Source organism: Eretmochelys imbricata, chromosome 1, assembly GCF_965152235.1.
Source record: "Eretmochelys imbricata isolate rEreImb1 chromosome 1, rEreImb1.hap1, whole genome shotgun sequence".
Taxonomy (NCBI): Eukaryota; Metazoa; Chordata; order Testudines; family Cheloniidae; genus Eretmochelys; species Eretmochelys imbricata.
The window spans coordinates 163,562,927-163,581,449 of record NC_135572.1 but is presented as its reverse complement, the minus strand read 5'-3'; the positions used below and the strand labels follow the sequence as shown (position 1 = coordinate 163,581,449).

Sequence of the window (18,523 nt, the reverse complement as noted above, 5' to 3'; positions counted from 1 at the left end):
CTCTTTCCATTTGAAAGCCTTTACTGGGAATTCCTGGAGGGGTAGATGTTCCTTCTTTCTAATTTTTATAGACATTTTCTCTATTTCTTCCCACAGATTAGAATGTTAGGGCTGGATATGCAAGTCCTATAGCTGAACCATGTATAATGTCTGGATGCTGTAATTAGGTTAGAAAGGAGTAAACGTATGGAAGAGTCTCCCACCAATCTGAGGAATTTTGTACTGAAAGCTACGCAGAAATGTTTTTTAAATATAATTAATTAAAGCTGCCTAAGATCCCATATCAATAAAAGTATGTCATAGATTTTTAAAAAATCAAAAATAAGTAAATAAATTCTAAAACTATTGTAAAATCCATCTATCTTCTTTACCTTCCAAGAACTGTGCTCAGGTTTCCGCTTCATTAGTTGACTGAGAAATAGAAGTAATAGTTTCCTGTATGCCTTTTTAGGAGTTAATGAGAACTTAAGAGATACTTGGAATCATGAATTTAAGCCTGGAGCTGTGAAAAGCCATTGAGATCACTTTTAAATGTCCTATACTCCATAGGAGGTAAAGCTTGCTTATTTTATTCATGATAGAAGAAGAGTGACTTCAGAGTACCCATGTGAATAAGGTGAGCCGGATTTTGCTTTAGAACATTTGGTATTCAGCTAATGATGCACAGGGTGAATGCCTGAACACAGATCAGGGAGCATAACAAAGAAATACTGAAATAGGAATATACCTTTGATATGACAAATGAACTCCTTGGTACTATTGGGGAAAGGAATGACCCCAAACCTTTTCAGCTTCTGGCTACTAGCCCCCTAATTATAGCAGCAGAATGGGGATAGGTCCCTCAATGTACAGGAAAAAAATAGTGGTTTCATAAAACTCTTGGAGATACTGACAGTAGATTAAAAGTACCAGACTGAAGATGTGTCTGTGAAATATTTACAGGGATTAGGTCATGACTAGAATGTTAACAGCAGAATGCTTTCTCAAACCAGTCCCACACCTAACCCTTTCATTCACAGCTTCCTTCCCATAGTGAGATGATTTAAATTGAGCATGAAATGACGTCCATAATATAACACAAATTTAATATAATATAGTACAAACTAATAATTGTTGATTTTTTTCTGAGAGATTGTCTGAAATAACTGTAGTGAAATTTATTCTGTGAACAAAAAAGTTAGCTGTCCTTTGATGAGCTGAAATTGTGTATTTGAAGCACCTTGTAAAAGGTGATGTGTTGTATTCCTATAAGAGTTAAAATAAAGTTTAAAGACCCCCCCACCCCCAAGATTAATGATTTATACAATAACTGGTGTAATGTACTGGCTACTGCACTTGTGTAGCCCTTCCCATTGTTTAAAGGACAGCTCAGATGTTTAAGATACTACCTCCGACGGTTCACCCACAAAGAGGATAAATAGGCTTTACACTACTGAAAACCAAGAGGTCTGTGTTTTTGGAGCAAGTCTACTAGCTCCCACTGTTGAGGGATGTATATTAGGCAATACACTAATTACATTAAAGTGTTTTTTAATGAGGCTATCATTGAAATGTGGTAGTGGAGGTATGAGCTACATATTAACTGTAAAAAGAGCAGTTATTGGGGATTAATCTCTATGTAAGGTATAGATTTGACTGTAATGAGGCAGTGAACAGCGAGACAGCCTCCTTCACAAATGTAGCTTTGGGGTAAGAATCTGGATCTTGAATTTTAAATGCTTGAATAAAAAGGAGAAAATTAGTGTTATGTTCCATCATCTACATTTCAGGCTTTTCTTCCTGTTCTGTTGTCAGGCTATTTGTAGTTGGCTTCAGTCATATTTGGCGCAGTAATGGAAAAGTACCATAGCTTCTCTGAAGTACTTTTGATTTTGACCCTGTATAATTCAATTTTTTTGTTAACTAGATAAAGCCAAATTTTCACTGAGACTATGATAATAGTGTCACCAATCAGTAATCTGCCCAGTCCCTCCAAAGCCTCCTTCTGTTACTTTAGTAAATGTAGTGAATCTCTGTAGAGTTCCTTGTTATACAAAATATGTTAGGCTTAGATCAAATCCTCCTCATGCTCAGTACACACTTCAGTATACTTACGGTAATTAGATGCAAATATGATACCCAATATTCCTGAGCTCCACTGGGTATGACTTGGAACCGGGCATACAACTACTTTTTTAATCAACCAAGTGGGTGTCTGATGAGAGTTAAAGAAGAGTATTTTAACTGGCGCATTGAGAAAGAAGTAATACCTAACACAGCTTTAATGCACAATTAGATTTACATACAGTGCTTAACACCCATGTTACAGAAGTTTAGGATAATTTTCCCTGAAATAGTCTCTCATTTTTGTCATTGTATTTTCACTGTTTTGAGCAAATGACAAAGACCTTCTTGTCATATTTTTCTCTCTATTTTTGGATTGCACCTCAGCAATTTGGATACAGTGTTATGCAGTTTTCTTTTCAGATGTAAATCAATAGCATCAATTCATCAGGAGGGGATTTTTTTTCCCTGCCTGGATCTTTGTTGCCACTATTGAGTCATTTCTTATGTTTAACCAACCATCTTACATTCATGGTGATTCTTTTAGTTCTTCCTTAATGTTTCCTCTATTTCTTCACCTTTAATTTCTTCTAGGCATGGTGAATCAAATAAATAGAATTCATACTATGAATAAATAGAATTCATTCATTGCTAGTTGGTAATAACTAAAATAGTAATCATCCATTTGCAGTATTGATTAACAGCTTTCACATTCACTATAGTTAGAATGAGAAAACCGTTTAATGAAATTGACACTGAGGACCAAAAATTGAAAAATAATAAGCTCTAGCCAGCCAGCTCTGTATAGCACCATGTGATCAGATATGTTACCACCTTCCAGAAGTTCTAGCTAACCAGATCCCACCATCAGTTCACAAGTCCATCCGCTTTTGTTCCTTTACCATCCAATGACAGTTGATTCCACTCACTAGCCATGTCCCTCTCTGAAAACTCTGATGACTCCACCCGTTTCCCGTCTCCAAATTTCTAGACAGTTTAGAAATGTTCTTACTGTTTTCTAATAGACAAAAAAAAAAAAGAATTTGTTCTTTAAACATTTTAATATAATGTTTTTATTCTCAGATTGAAATTCGAATCTAATGTTTCCGGTATCAAAACACTTTCAAATAAGTGTTATGATTACATAAATAATCCAGAGTGATATAGATGTTCAAAAACTGAAAAAGCATGAAATCCCTGCCCTCCTCCAAAAAACCCCAATGAAACCTGATCATTCCCCCCAAAAACTCGACTGGATTAGTAAGGGGGAGGGAGTTCTGTAAAAGATGGTATATTGTTCCAGCTTTATCGCATGAAGTACAGATTTGAAAATGTATCAGAAAAGATAATACTCAATTTACAGTGCCTAGAAGCAGCTCCAGCTTTCAATTTGTAATGCATATAGAAAAGGATATGACTGTTAAGTAACCAGGGGTGTGCATTACTATAACCCAATGCATCACGTAATATGCACTCATTGACAATTACCTTAAAGAAGTGTGCAATATACCATACATTGCCACATACACCCTGAGCTTGTGTTTTTCCTGTACATTCATTTTTAGTCCTTGGCAAGTGTACATGACAGACACATCGTCATATTGTTTCATTACTGTGGAAGGTAGCTGGGAGATTACAGTAGTTTTTGTGGGAACAGTCCCATTGTAGTGAGCAGCAGCTAGTTTTCCTTGTGTTAATGAGGCCTATCAAGAACATATCACAATTTATAGCAGTTATGATGAAGATGGTGTGCATTTAAGGTGGGATTTTCAAATGCACAGCACACTGGCTGAACTCTGCTGATACTGAAATCAATGAGCGTTTCACCATTGACTTCAATGAGGAGCAGAATGAGGCCAAAGCTGAGTGCTTTTGAAGATCCACCTTGCAAGTTCTGCTCCCTCCCAATGAGCTGGAAAGAAAGACGTTAATGCCCTTACTGAATTCCGTGCAATACTGGAAGTCACTGACTGCGCTTATGTCCCGTTAGCTTTTCACACACATGGCCAAACGCTGAGGTGGGAATGCAGGGAAACTCCCAATAGCTTCAATCAGAGCTTCCCTGAGAAAAGATTGAATGTGTCTGGCCCTTCTGTGGGTGTGCATAGGACACAAGAAGCTTTCCCCACACTTGAGCAGCCAGTGGAAGAGTCCTGTTATGTGGGCTTAAGTGCTGGCTGTTTACAGAGGGGTGAATTTTCACCCCTTATTGATTTGGGCTCTTCAACATTTTAATTTTTTATAAAAGCTTTTCAGTTAATCTATAATGAATTACCTGACACTTCTTTCCCCACTGGAGAATGCTGATACTTAGTGTAAAAGAGAATGTTTTTACAAGTGGACCACATTTACAGTGGCATTCCTAAATTTAAAGTATTTCATCAGGTACATATATATGTGTATTTATTATGCTAATAACTACTTGCAGTGAAGTTTAAAGTATGTTATTAGCCTCAGTCTTTCTGGCATATGGCCCACAGGCATTGGCAATCGTGTTGCTTGAATTATGAATTTTCTTTTCATTTTTTTAATAGTGAAATAGCTGTGCAGTGTAACTTTTAAAGCTGAAGTATATAAAAGGCAGTGATGCAGGTGAAGCAAACCAGGGGGAAAGGCGCAACATCTGGATTTGGATTTTCTACAGCTAAAGGGCTGTAGTCTTTAGTTACTTTCAAAACCAGAATAACATACAAACCATTCACAGAGGGCAGTAATGTTGTGACACATGAAATCCACAAACTGGTTTATGAACACGCATAAGGTTCAAATTAAAGTTCCTCTGCAAAATGTACAGCATACTATCTATAGGCCTGATACTACTCCCATTGAAATCAAAAGTAGAGCTGGTTGAAGATTTTCATTCAAAACTTTTTTTTGATGAAAAATTGCTTTTGGAAATTTTCCAAGTGTGTTTTTTTTCCCTCCTCAGTTTTCAATGAAAACCCAGACTTCTGTTTTCTAAATTCAGCTTCTTCCACCACAGAAGTTCCCAGAATATGGTTTTCAGACTGCTAGTGAGCCATAGGGCATTTCCAGGTGGTCTGTATAGCCGTTTCTGCCATCTATCAGTCTTCAAACTGTAAGGCTTGCAGCTAGTGGTAGGTTTTTCAGATGTTTTTTCTGACCAACTCAACCAAAAGCCCAAACCTTTTTCTTCCTTCTGCGTGGCTTTGATGGCTTCAGGTCTTACATGACAGGCATTTCTTTCCTCTAAATTCAATCTTGTGCAGATTTCTGGGCAGCCCCGAACTAATAAGGTAAAAAATGTGCAGGAGGACACAACCAATCTGCAAAGCAACCTTAAGAGATCAGAGCAAATTTGGAGGAACTGGAACCAAGGAGAGGCGTTTTGGTGCTAGGAAATGAAAAGTGCTATAGGAAATGAACAGCACTGATGCAAAATGGAGAGTCATAGCTAAGCCGCCATACTCATTGTGTTTAAGCAAGTTTATTTTCATATTGTCTTTTTAATGCTGCTCTACTAATATGATGCTACAGAGAATGTATGGTATCAGGACTGTGAAATGACTTGGTCTATAATAAAGGTCTGACACACAGGTAGGGTGACCAGATGTTCCGATTTTATAGGGACAGTCCCAATTTTTGGGTCTTTTTCTTATAGAGGCTCCTATTATCCTCCACCCCCGTCCCGATTTTTCACATTTTCTGTCTGGTCACCCTACACACAGGAAAGCTGGCAGGAAACAGAAACTTCACCTACTGGCCCATTCACAGGACCTGGGCACAGCTCTGAAGGCAGAGATCCCTGTCTCATGACAGGGATCATTACCCATCAACTCCAGTGGCTACTTATAATAGTCCACGAGTGTGTCTCTGTCTTAAAGAAATGCTTCATAATATAGAAGAAGTTTGAAAGCCATTGCTCTAAAGCACTAGCAATTGCCTCATAATTCTGCTTTTCAAGGCTTATTAATCTGCCTCAACTTTTGTCCTTGTGCATCTTATACATAACTAACTCTTTGCCATTCACAATTTGAATGGACGAAAAAAGTGTGCAGCTCACTGTAAAATGTCAAGTCAAGGGTGGGATTATTTGGTCAGCTTGGCCCTTTTCTCACACTGGGAACATGGGAGAGATTGAATGAAACTGCCATGCATTAGCAAGCCTGCCTAACTGAGCACAAAATGTTTGCAAAGTAACACTATCCCAAGCCAGATATGGATTCCAAAGCACTGCCATTCACAACTGTCGATCAATATAAATGATTATGGCATTATAAAAATAAAATTGATTGTCCTTGACTGAAGTGGAAGGGAGAACCCCCATGTGGCACGAGGAATGACTGTCCAGCTCCATATGAAACGGAGTCAGTAAAATGGCTTCATTTTTTTACTGATGCTGCAGAGGTCTTTTAGCTAAATGCTGTACAGTAGACTTGGAAGTATTGATGATGATAACAAGCTTATGGGTGAAATCCTGACCCCATTAATGTAGACATGGTGGCAAATGAGGACAAACACAGGGGTGAATTTTAAGTAGCAGACCGCAACTTTATTAAATTTAACATGGGGAAGAGGGTAGTGTCCACCCTGTTAGTCACCAGATTCTCACCTAGCAGGTATTTTAAGTGGTTCCAGTATGGGGGTTACAGGGCTCCTACCTTATAACACATACTCAGGGTAGATTCTCCTCAGCCTACCCCCAGGACTCAGCTTGCTCTTCTGAGTCGTACCACCCACCCATCCCCCTGTGAAGGGACCTTGGCCCACGAAGGCTACAAGGTCTTCCTCCATCCCACGAGCACAAGGCTAATCAGTAAAATCCCAGCTCTGTTAGTTCTGGGAATGGTTCCTTTTAGCCACACTGGAAACTGGCTGCAAGTTGCGACCAGCTAACATCCTTACCAAGTGCTATCCTAATTATTCAGTCCTAGTCCTCTTTTACTCAACTGCACCTCCAGGGTGCTGCAAGGAAGGTGAAAAATTCCTTAGGGCTCTGCCAATTTGACCTCTCTGGGAAGAAAAAATTCCTTCCTGATCCCAGAACAGATGGTCAGTCAGACCTGCAGCATTGGCAAAACACAGCTCCAAGGCTTCCAGTACCCGGAGGGGAGGGTGAGGCTGCTGGAATGGTGCCAACGGAGGCTCCATGTGGCCCAGGCTAGAGTTTAAGGTAATGAAAGAGGAGGGTGAGGGATCAACCAGCTCCCTTCATACCTAAGCCAGCTAACGAGTAGCTAGAGATTCTGTAGGGGAAGGGACCCCTGCATCCCCTCAGTGTGTGCTCACCTCCTCCATTCAATGGGGCCTGTCCCAGCTGCTGATGGTCCCATCGAGTTTCCCACCTGCTGAGGTGGGTGGGTGGCACTGAAGTCAATGGAGCCACAATTTCTCCATATATTATATTTAACAGATCACATCAGCACACCTGGATACACACAAGTTCTTTTATTTTTTAATGACCGAATTTCCTAGCAATTTCCTCGCCAATGCGATTTCAGTAGGGTATAGAGAATTTAAATGAGCTGATGGGACATTTAAATGAACTGAAAGCAAAAAAGAAAGTTAGCTACAACTTTCTCCCCAATCCCCAGGAGACCTTCTTGAGGAGTACCTTTTAAGGGAAAAGCGAGAGCAGTCCGTGTATATTGCATGTCTTCTTTCTAGCAACCTTTATGCCCGATTCAGATGTTTGTCAGTGAGAATTGCTGTATTGCAAACTAAGCAGTTTTCTTGGTTTTGAGAAATACATCAAGTAGTTGAATGAAATGTACTGCTTGTGAGAAAGAAAAAGAGGGAAATTGGAAGTTTGACTTCAATGGAGCTTTGCCGATTTATACCTGCAAGGAAGTGGCCCTGTATGTTCAGACATGCCTCCTTATCTTGATGATAGAACAGCAGCAGAAGAGCTGACGTAAACTGAGAATGTGTACAAGGAGGTGCTGCAGTTGATTATTGGTAAGAACAAGAAAGATTGTAGAGAAGATCAGAACTTAGGGTCTTGCTATAAGAATTACCTCTTAAGAAAGTGAAAGATATTTAAAAAGCTATCTGTACTTAATTTGCCTTTTAGTTGACAAACAGCGATCATAAAGTTAGGAGCAATCTGTAGAAAGTAGAGATATTGATTGAGATCTTTAATGACATGCAGGCAGTGTTCCCTCAGATTGTTTCCATCCATGTGTGGAATGAATTTGGTTATGTGCAGCACCAATATCGAGGTGATATGAGGATGTGCGCCACCAGTAGAAACACATAACCTAGATACAATATATATATTTAACAAGTTTTATATATATATGGAAGAAGAAGAAAGTATATTAAAACAGGAGATAATTAACAAGGTGCACTGCTTAAGAGGTTTATTTAACATGAACTCAAATAAAAAGAAAATTAACACTGCGAAATTTTCAGTCGCCTTTTGGAATCTTGCATGTATCTATTCCTTTGAGGCATAAAACAAACTTATCTGTTTTCTTAACATAGGAAACAAAATATTTTATCATTAATATTGATGCATGAAATAAAATAATTGTTATGCTTTCTTTATGCTTGAAATACGCCGACCTCTATTGGGGGCCTCACAAACTCTGCAGCAAGGGGTTTGGCATAAGAGCGGCGATACTGGGTCAGACTAAAGGTCCATCAAGCCCAGTATCCTGTCTTCTGACAGTGGCCAATACCAGGTGCCCCAGAGGGAATGAACAGAACAGGTGATCCATCCCATCGCCCATTCCCAGCTTCTGGCAAACATTGGCTACGGACACCATACCTGTCCATCTTGGCTAACAGCCATTGATGGACCTATCTTCCATGAACTTATCTAGTTCTTTTTTGAATCCTGTTATAGTTTTGGCTTTCACAACATACTTCGGCAAGGAGTTCCACAGGTTGACTATGCGTTGTGTGAAAAAATACTTCCTTTTGTTTGTTTTAAACCTGCTGCCTATTAATTTCATTTGGTGACCCCTAGTTCTTGTGTTATGAGAAGGAGTAAATAACACTTCCTTCTTTACTTTGTCCACACCAGTTATGATTTTATAGACCTCTATTATATCCCCCCTTAGTCATCTCTTTTCCAAGCTGAAAAGTCCCAGTCTTATTAATTTCTCCTCATATGGCAGCCATTCCATACCCCTAATAATTCTTTTCTGAACCTTTTCCAATTCCAATATATCTTTTTTGAGGTGGGGCGACCATACTGCACGCAGTATTCAAGATGTGGACATACCATGGATTTATATGGAGTCAATATGATATTTTCTGTCTTGTTATCTATCCCTTTCTTAATGATTCCCAACATTGTTTGCTTTTTTGACTGCTGCTGCACATTGAGAGGATATTTTCAGAGAACTATCCACAATGACTCAAGGATCTCTTTGAGTGGTAACAGCTAATTTAGACCCCATCATTTTATATGTATAGTTGGAATTATGTTTTCCAATGTGCATTACTTTGCATTTATCAACACTGAATTTCATCTGCCTTTTTATTGCCCAGTCTAAACCAACTGGGCTTTCTCGAGAACAATGGATCAAAGCAGAACTCAACACTCCTATGACTGCAGGTGCATAGGGAGGAAGGCAAGGCTCCTGCATCAGTGCACATATCACATAGCGTTGTGATGCTGTTTAGCACATAATTTGCACATGATGGAACTTGTTTTCTAATTTTCATTTTTAAACATTTAGGAAATTGCAGACAAAAACTAAAATATTAAAAGAATGTTCAGTTTGCAAAATGAAGCACTCAAAAAAAATGGCCCTCTTTTGCTCATACATTGTAGTTTAATGTTCAGTTCTATTTCTTAACCAATATACCATAATACATTGCCATTCTTCTTTATAAGAAACATGTTTGTGGCACACTGTAGTAGTAATTACTACCATACCATTTCTGTAATTTTGAGTGCTTCACTATGCAACCTTATTGTTCTTTTAGGACAAATTAGTAAACATATTTAGAGGTTAATTGTAGCTTTGCTTCAGTCACCATTTGTGGTCAGCACATTTTTGTGCTGCCCCAGCAAAAGACCAGGAAGCATATTATGACTTGGAGACTTACGATCTGCCTACTGGTTTCTCCCAGCCCTTTACCTGACACAAGTACATCTTTCTCGTGGCAGTGCAGCTGCACAGGCTGGAGCATTGGGGGAGGAGCCAAGGTACCACAGATTTCCCACTCTCTCCCTGACCACCAATTTGGGTTGAATATATAGTAGCCTCACAAAGGGTGTCCCTCCCTCTGGGCCGTGACCCAAAGAGGCGTATCACAATTGTGTGAATCATCCCACAGGTTTCAATAATACCAGTTGTGTCAAATTTCTTCTCATGAGCATTTCTAATTCCTCTTGCAAATTCAGGTTTCTAGCATTGGCATAGAGGCAATGAACATTTGGCTTCTCTTCAGATCCCTTGTCATCTTGATTTAATTTGCTTGTGATACCTTCCATTTGATACACTGTTTGTCCCATCAACACTGACCCCTGCTATAGTTTAATGCCTTCCAGACTCGTCTATCTTCGCTGTCACCCAGAAGATTTGTTCCCCTACTTCTGAGATTGAGGCCATCCAAAGTGTACAGCTCCTTTTTCTCATAAAAGGTAGCCCAGTGTTCCATGAAACCAACCCCCCGACTTTATGTCATTTACCTGGAGATCCCACTGAAGACAATGGGACTTAAAGAAGTGAGGCTATTGGGAATTCGCTCAGCTGCTAAGATCTTAGAGCAGTGCATCCTTTTACATGTCATGGGACCAAATCCTTCCCTGGTCTGTGTATGTACAACTGTTGTTCAATTCTGTGGGAGCCATTTGTGTACAGCTGAGGGCAGAATTTGCCCCAATGATATGTGTTGCAACAGCTTGGCATAATAGGAGGGTGAGTTATAATTAAAGGCAGCATGAATTCAAATTTAGTATTTATTTATATTTTCCTTTATTAATTGAAATCAGACCTTCTATTTTATTTATATAAATAGGAATATCTTTTTAAACCAATAGTAAAAAAAAAAGGGGGGTGGGAGAGAATTCATCCCATTAGCATGGAATGAGATCCACTGGTCCACAACACACTGTGACATAAACCATTCCTCTCTTTTTATTGACATCAGAGCAGTTCCAGACTTTTTGCCAGGAGTTTACAAACTGTTCTTACTACTGACACACATTCCATTTGGCTGGGAATCTGTGCAGTAAAAATAGTACTACACATTAGTATTCCCACTGCACAACCATCTTGGCAAGTGGAATAATTTATCAGTATGTAGTAAGCATGCTACATAGCTCATTTCCTGTACTTGGACTTGTATTCATGACTGCACAAAACCCTTGCTCCAGGTTGATATCATAATTGCTTGGCTGGACCCATTGTAATGTGCATACAGTAAAATCTCCATAAAAGAAATCTTTATTAAGCTACCTCTTGTCTTAAAAGACCATCCCAAAGAATCCCCAAATGTACGAAGCACAGTTCTGCTTCACCTGTTAGAAAACCACCTGTGTCAAACAACCGGTTTTTGTCTGTCCCCTGTGTGGTTACTTAAGATAGGTGTCTTGAAATAAAGTCCCTCTACAAAGCCTGGGTTTCACATAATATACAATATCGACAGTAGGGAAAGCCGACTGTATTAACCATATGTGAAATAATGATCAATATGAGTTTTAAAAAAAACATCAAATAGATATTTGGCCAGCAGAGCTATCTAATATCAATTTGAAAGATAAAGTTATTAGTTTTATCAATCAAGTGTCTGTTTAAAATAATAATGATGATAATAAATTGTACCTCTGCTGAAAATGTCCATGTCAAGTTTCAAGCCAAATGTGAATAAAAATGGCTGGATGATCAGACTCTTTTTTTTAAAAAAAAAAAAAAAGGTTTATAGTGAAAACACTGGAAATATTGACAGAATCTGAGCTGTGGAGGTGCTGCCAGGTGACACTAATTACAAACAGGCTTTTTGCCAAGTGAAGTGCAGCAAGTTCAGTTGACTCTCAGGTGTGGAGTGTGTTTTTCTTACCCCTATTAGCTGTTAGTCTGTAGGCCCATATGTTGCTCCAGTGGGGTTAACAGAAATCTACTGCTTTTATTCTTTGTGACAGTTTTGTACTGTGCATTCATTACATGTTGGGTTGGCCTTTCCTGCAATATAATGAGGACAGACATTTTTATTTGCATGTATTGTGGCATAATTTCATTTTGCCATGATTTTAAATGTAAGTTGCTTTCAACCAGTGTTTTGGCCTTGGCTTTACTTCTGACTCTGTCCAGCAAGAGTCACAATCCATGGTACAATCCATGTTTTTTGAAACTGTACGTATCCCTATATGTTTTGGAAGTTGGCTTGATACGTGCTTTCTCTGTCAAGGCCTGATCAAAATCCCACTGAAGTAAATGGAAACAACTCCTCTTGACTTCAGTGAGCTTTCAGTCAGGCCCCAAATACACCTCTATCCTGATATAATGTGGTCCTTGGTAGCCAAAAATCTTACCGCATTATAGGAGAAACCGCGTTATATCGAACTTGCTTTGGCCTCGAGCATTTCAGTTATTAATAGTCACTTCCCGCTCCCTGACTGACCCCTCAGAACCCCCGACACATCCAACCCCCCCAGCTCCTTGTCCCTTGACTGACCCCTCCAGAGACCCCCCCGCCCTAACCACCCCTCCCAAGACCCCACCCCCTATCTAAGCCCCCCTGCTCCTTGTCTCCTGACCGCCCATCCAGAGATGCCCCCATCCCTAATCACCCCTAGGACCCCACCCCCTACCCAACCCCCTTGCTCCCTGTCCCTGACTGCCCCGACCCCTATCTACACCCCCGCCCCTAACAGGCCCCCCGGGACTCCCATGCCCTATCCAACGCTCCCGTCCCCTGACCACCCCGCCCCCAGAACCTCCGAACCATCCAACCCTCCCCGCTCCCTGACTGCCCCCCAAGACCCTCTGCCCCTTATCCAACCCCTCGGCCCCAGCCCAGCACCCTTAACACACCGCTCAGAGCAGCATGTCGGAGCCAGACACGTTGACGCGCTGATCCGCTGGAGCGCACAGCCCCACCCCCCAGAGCGCTGCTTTACCTCGTTATATCCGAATTCGTGTTATATCGGGTTGCGTTATATCGGGGTAGAGGTGTACAATAAAGTAATATAATTGAGAGACTAAAAAATTAATACCTTTGATTACTCTTTGAAATTTCTGGGACAAGATAATAAAAGGTGTTATTGTAATCAAGATAATAAATAGCATTGTACTGTGGTAGATTCTGACATTAGAACATTTGTTTTCATTCTGAATCAGAACAAAAAGTCAAAATGTTGAAATTTTTCTTGGAACAGAAATTCCAAGCAATTTTGATTAGGAAACGTCAGAATGTTTTGTTTCAATAATGTTGAATTGTTTCATTTTGACAATGTCCTAATATTTTGTTTGGATAAGGTCAAAACATTATAACACAATATCAAATATGTGTATAATATGAAATATAATCTTATAATATCATATAATATCATAGTTTAATATGTTAATATACAGCCAACAAAATGATCAAATCAAATCTAAATGTTTTGATGTTTTTGAAATGAAATGAGAAAGCTGAAAGAATAATTTAGTCCAAATCAACGTTACCCTGAAATGTTTTGATGTAGATGAAACATTATTTTTCAATAGAAAACTGTCCCATTGAAAAAATTTCAACCAGCTCTACTGTTAACCCTTTATTGTTTGTGAAAGCAGGTTTTAGTATTAGAAACTTGATCAAAATAAAAATTTTACTTTTAATCAGAACTGACCACATCCACAGCTTAAGGTTGTTGACCTCACATAGGGAGAAATTTGCAACCTCTGCAATACAACAAAGTCGTCCCCCCCCAGTTTCAAAGCAAACAATTTCATGTTGTTTCTCTGCATAAATACACAATGGTAAACTTTGTATCAAAACTCTCATAAATTATAAGTGTTCTTTAGATTAGTTGTATGTCATACACATCCATTATAGAGCAGTTCTGACTCTCAGGTGAATCTTAAGGAACTCACACATAGTCATTTAATCTGTAGCCACTCTGTGAAGCAGATGTCAGCGAAGAAGCATGGTTTCCCTTGTAGGCAGTTGGTGGTCTATATGAGGGAGCAGCCCTTGTTGTGCTTCTTGGTTGTGGCTGGTAAGGTATGTTGTTCCCAGCACTCTGGCATGATGTACACAGTAGAGCTCCGCCAAGTATAGTCAAAGATGCAGAGAAAAAGCCGAGGTAAAGAGCTTGCCCTATCTCATACTTCATCCCGTTGGGAAGCATGGGGTTGTAAAAATCTGTAACCACATCATTAGTAGTCCAAGAAACAGGAACCAGGCATATGAGACCAGCCAGGATGAAAAAGATTCCACCAGAGACAGCGAGAGAATTTTTGGCAGAGACCCCTTTGACACATCGAGTGCAATGCATGCCAATAACAGACACCACACATGCCAGTGTGGAAATAAGACAGGAAATCACCATCATGGCACGAGCTGCTTGAAGGTCACGAGGCAGTGCAAGCTGAGATCGATGGACCTGGCACTGGTAGATGCCAGTGCTATGCCAGACACACTCCATCCAGAGCCCCTTCATGTATGCCACAGCTGTTATAATGTTGGTGCCTACATGTGCCATCCTCCACCAGTGAGGCAGAATAGTAGTAATTAATGTTCCAATTAGACCAAAGAGACTTAGTAAGAAGCCCAGTAACTGAACAGCCATGCTTGCCATGTTAATGTTTGTCCTAATTATTCCCTTTAATAATGTATCTCTGGTTGGCTTCCTTCTGAAAACACAAGCTTTTCCTGGGAGATATGCAGCAGTTTTACTCTGACACCTTCTGGACTCTTAATAAAAGGTAATTGAGGAAAAAGAAGTTAAATATTACCTAAATGCATTATTTCTCTAACCAGTAAGATGCATTTCAAGTGCAATTAGCATAGTTATGGTGGTTAATGATGTTTTGTGGAAGCAGTGGGAAAGTAAGCTTCCCTCTTCACTTATGTAAACAGGCTTCCATGGCCTGTTGGGGAAAAACCTTCAGGCAAATTATGCAATTGAAAAAATATTTTAAAATAAAATATTCTTCTTCCCAACAGACTCCTCAGAGAAACATGACTTCCTTTCTAAAGTAGAAAATTAACAAGTGTTAACACTTGGATTTATAAAGCAGACATCTGAAAGCTACTTTACATGATGAAAACATTTCCAAAAGTTCATAGCAGGACTACAAAAACAATAAGGGTATATTTGCTCAAACTAGAGAGCAGAGAGAGTGATTTAAAATCTGTGGAAGAGGATAACAAGTATTGGATTAAAGTTTCCTTCCCTACCCTAGTTGCCAGTATTTCTTGAGGTTTTATTTTATTAAAGCAACTCAAAGAGGAATAACTTTCATTAGTCCCTATGGAGACTCAGTTTATGACTTCAGTTTGTGGGCTACATGACAGCATGTTAAACCAGATGTGCATCACACATCTTCTGAGGAGCAATGCCTCACTGTTTCAGAAGAATATCTCATAACAAATTCTACCATAAAAAGCCCTTACAAGAAATAGGAACTCTTCCTTCTGTATAAATCTTAGTTACAGTTATCTATACTAAATTGCTCCCTTGCAAGGTCTGTATTATCTGTGGGGGCAAAATCTTTCTATATTAATACATAAAGTACTCATGCATCAAAGTCCAGCTAGGAACTCAGAAACAGAAGCAAATTTACATCCCAGTCCTGCAAAGATTTATGCACCGGCTGAACTCGTATTTAAAAGTAAGAATGTGCATAAGTATTTGGGGGACTGGGCCTTAAAGGATACATGCACACACAAAAAATGACTGGTCGGACTAGTTACCAAAGTACACAGGACTCTGAAGACGCTTTGGTATAAAGAAGTAACAGAGAGTCAAAAATCAGTGCTGATTTGCTCCCTATCCACCCAAACAAAAGGTGGGATTAAGTGGTTTACGGAAGCACAAAGGTTACAAGATTGAGACAAGGTGGATGAGCTCAGGTCTGAAGAAGAGCTCTGTGGACACCTTCTCTCTTTCACCAACAGAAGTTGGTTCAATAAAAGATATTCGCCCGTGCTGTCTCTCTCATATCCTGGGACCGACACGGCGACAACAATACTGCACACAACAATGAAGATTGTGAGATAAACTCATTGTCATACATGTTAATTCTTTTTTCTAATTTTTAGTTTCTATATTAATACATAGATACAGAGTGGGAATGAGGGTGATATTAATTGACATCAGTGGAAAGGTAACTGGCAAATTTAGCCATGATGGCTTGAATATAAAAGCAAAACCAAAGAAGAGCAAAACAAAAAGTATAGCTTTGTTTTTGCTTGACTACTTTTAGAAGGTATTTTATTGTTTATAACTTCTATTATGGCTGTATGATCTTTCAGCTCCTCTGTGCCTATTTTTTAAATGACAATGGAATGTTTTATGTTGTTGCTAAGTAATCTTCTTGATTTGATAATGATAAAATTAAGATAATGACAAAAGTCACAGCATTTTGTTTAGAAACTCCCCTCATCATTGTTCCTGCTGAACATTTCTGCATCTCACTGCACGGTGTCAGGTGGGATCATACCACAGATTTCTTTCTCTCTGTCATGGCTGAGTTGAAGTAATGTGCCATAACAGGACATAATCCAGGGTAAAGCAGAGCATGTAGCAAGTCATAGGAACAAACAAAATGGAAATCTCCAGTAATACAAAATACTCAATTTACCACAGTTTGTTCAGGCAAGAAAAACTCTTAAATGCCGTATTTCTAGTTTTTCTTTCTGTGCAATATTTTATTATTTCTATCTATTCATTTTTTCTATGATGCTCATTGTAGTACCTGAGAATTCCACCTACATTAAAGAATTAATCCTCAGAACACCCCTGTGGGGTCAGGAAGTGGTGTTATCTCCATTTTTAGATGGAGGATTGAGGCACAAAGGGGCTAAGTGACTTACCCAAGATCACACAGGCAGTCCGTGACAGATCTGAAAATGGAGCTCAGGTCTCCTGCCTCCTAGTCAGTTCCTTAGACGCAACACCATCCTTCAGTCTCAGTTTCATGGTTGTCCGGTTTCTCCCTTGATCCATTTGGTATTGTTTACCTATGCATGGATAAAGATTGAACCCCAGATTATAATCCATCTAATTAATCAATGAACACATTATAGCTGGATATTGAGCACCATTTGCAAGTCCACTTTAGATTACTTCTGGATGTTTGCAAAAGGTTTTCAAGGTCAGGCATTAGGCTTTGCAGTTAATCCCAAAGAAAACGGGATATAAAAGTTAAATGTGATTTACACCAGTAGTCACAGGAAATGGACTTCCAGATTTAATGGAGGTCAAAACACTCAGGCTTGGCAGCAGCTATTTTTAGAAATCATTAAGGTGTTATTTTTAAACCTTAGCTCTTAAGGTCTTTTTAATTTAGGAAACTGGCCTTAATTAGCCCCACTTGTTTGACGTCATGTTTTCCATGTTCGGTGTTTAGCTGCGGCCGACTTCTACTAGTGTTAAGTAATGCTTAACTACTGTAGAACACCTTTGCACTCTTTACTTAGTTGTGGCAAAAATAACTGTAAATTAACACATTTTATCTCAAAGAACGTCAATCGTTTTGTTAAAATACCTTGACCTATGGCTTTGTTTCTAATAGATTACCCTATGAACATGGCCACCAGCAGTAGAGCTGTGTCCTGTTGTGAATGGCTGAATGAATAGTGCAGTCAATAGCTTGCAGATGGGCGCAGGTTACATGCTAGAGCATAGGCGAAGCCATCCATTCTACACTTGGTTCTCGTCATTTTAAGAAAATGCAGATGAGATGTAGCCTTAACAGGCCAGAGAAGCAATCCAACCTGTGAAGAAAGCTTGTTTTAGTTGGCACTGTTATTTTGGGGTATTTCATTAAGTGATATGGTCCCATAACTCCAAACAGGCCCTGCACTGCAGCCCAGAATTAAACAAGGCGAGGGAGAAGCAGGACAGCCTGCACAGCATTCAGATTGAGTTTTCACGACTCAGCCCATCCGCAAACCAAAAGGTTGTAAAAAGTAATGTGAAAATCTGTGAAGAGCAGCTGTGAAAAACTTGTTTTCTTATGCCAGCTCATGCCATCTTTATTTAATAAGTAAAATGGTAGGAAAGCCAGCTTTTCCATATAAACTTTTATGTTGTCTAATACCTGTGTGATATAGGAATAGCTATATTGCACTCACTATACATAGGATACTTCTTTTGGTTTGTTCTCCCCTGTATCATACTACAGCTGTATTCATTTTGGGAGACCTGTCTCCTAATTAAGCTCCAATTAAGCAGTAGAAACCAATGTTTCTAATCTGTGTATTTACCCAGAATTAAAAGACGGATGCAGGTTTCACTGATGTCTCTTTCATTGTTTCTCATTTTACTATTTCTCCACCCATATCAATCTCATCCTTTCATGGCTGTTCTTTTACAAGTGCTTTCTCCAGACCCATAAAATGCCTCGTT

General features: G+C 39.4%; 1 protein-coding gene across 1 annotated transcript; it reads right to left on the bottom strand.

Annotated features, from left to right (window-relative positions):
• Positions 1 to 14,035: 14,035 nt before the first annotated feature.
• Positions 14,036 to 14,746, bottom strand: CLDN14 (claudin 14). The gene has a single exon (XM_077807248.1). The coding sequence runs from the start codon at positions 14,744 to 14,746 to the stop codon at positions 14,036 to 14,038; it is 711 nt and encodes a 236-aa protein (XP_077663374.1).
• Between the last annotated feature and the right edge of the window lie 3,777 nt (positions 14,747 to 18,523).

Coding starts and splice junctions, on each gene's coding strand:
- CLDN14 (XM_077807248.1), bottom strand. CDS start 14,746: ATGGCAAGCATGGCTGTTCAGTTACTGGGCTTCTTACTAAGTCTCTTT.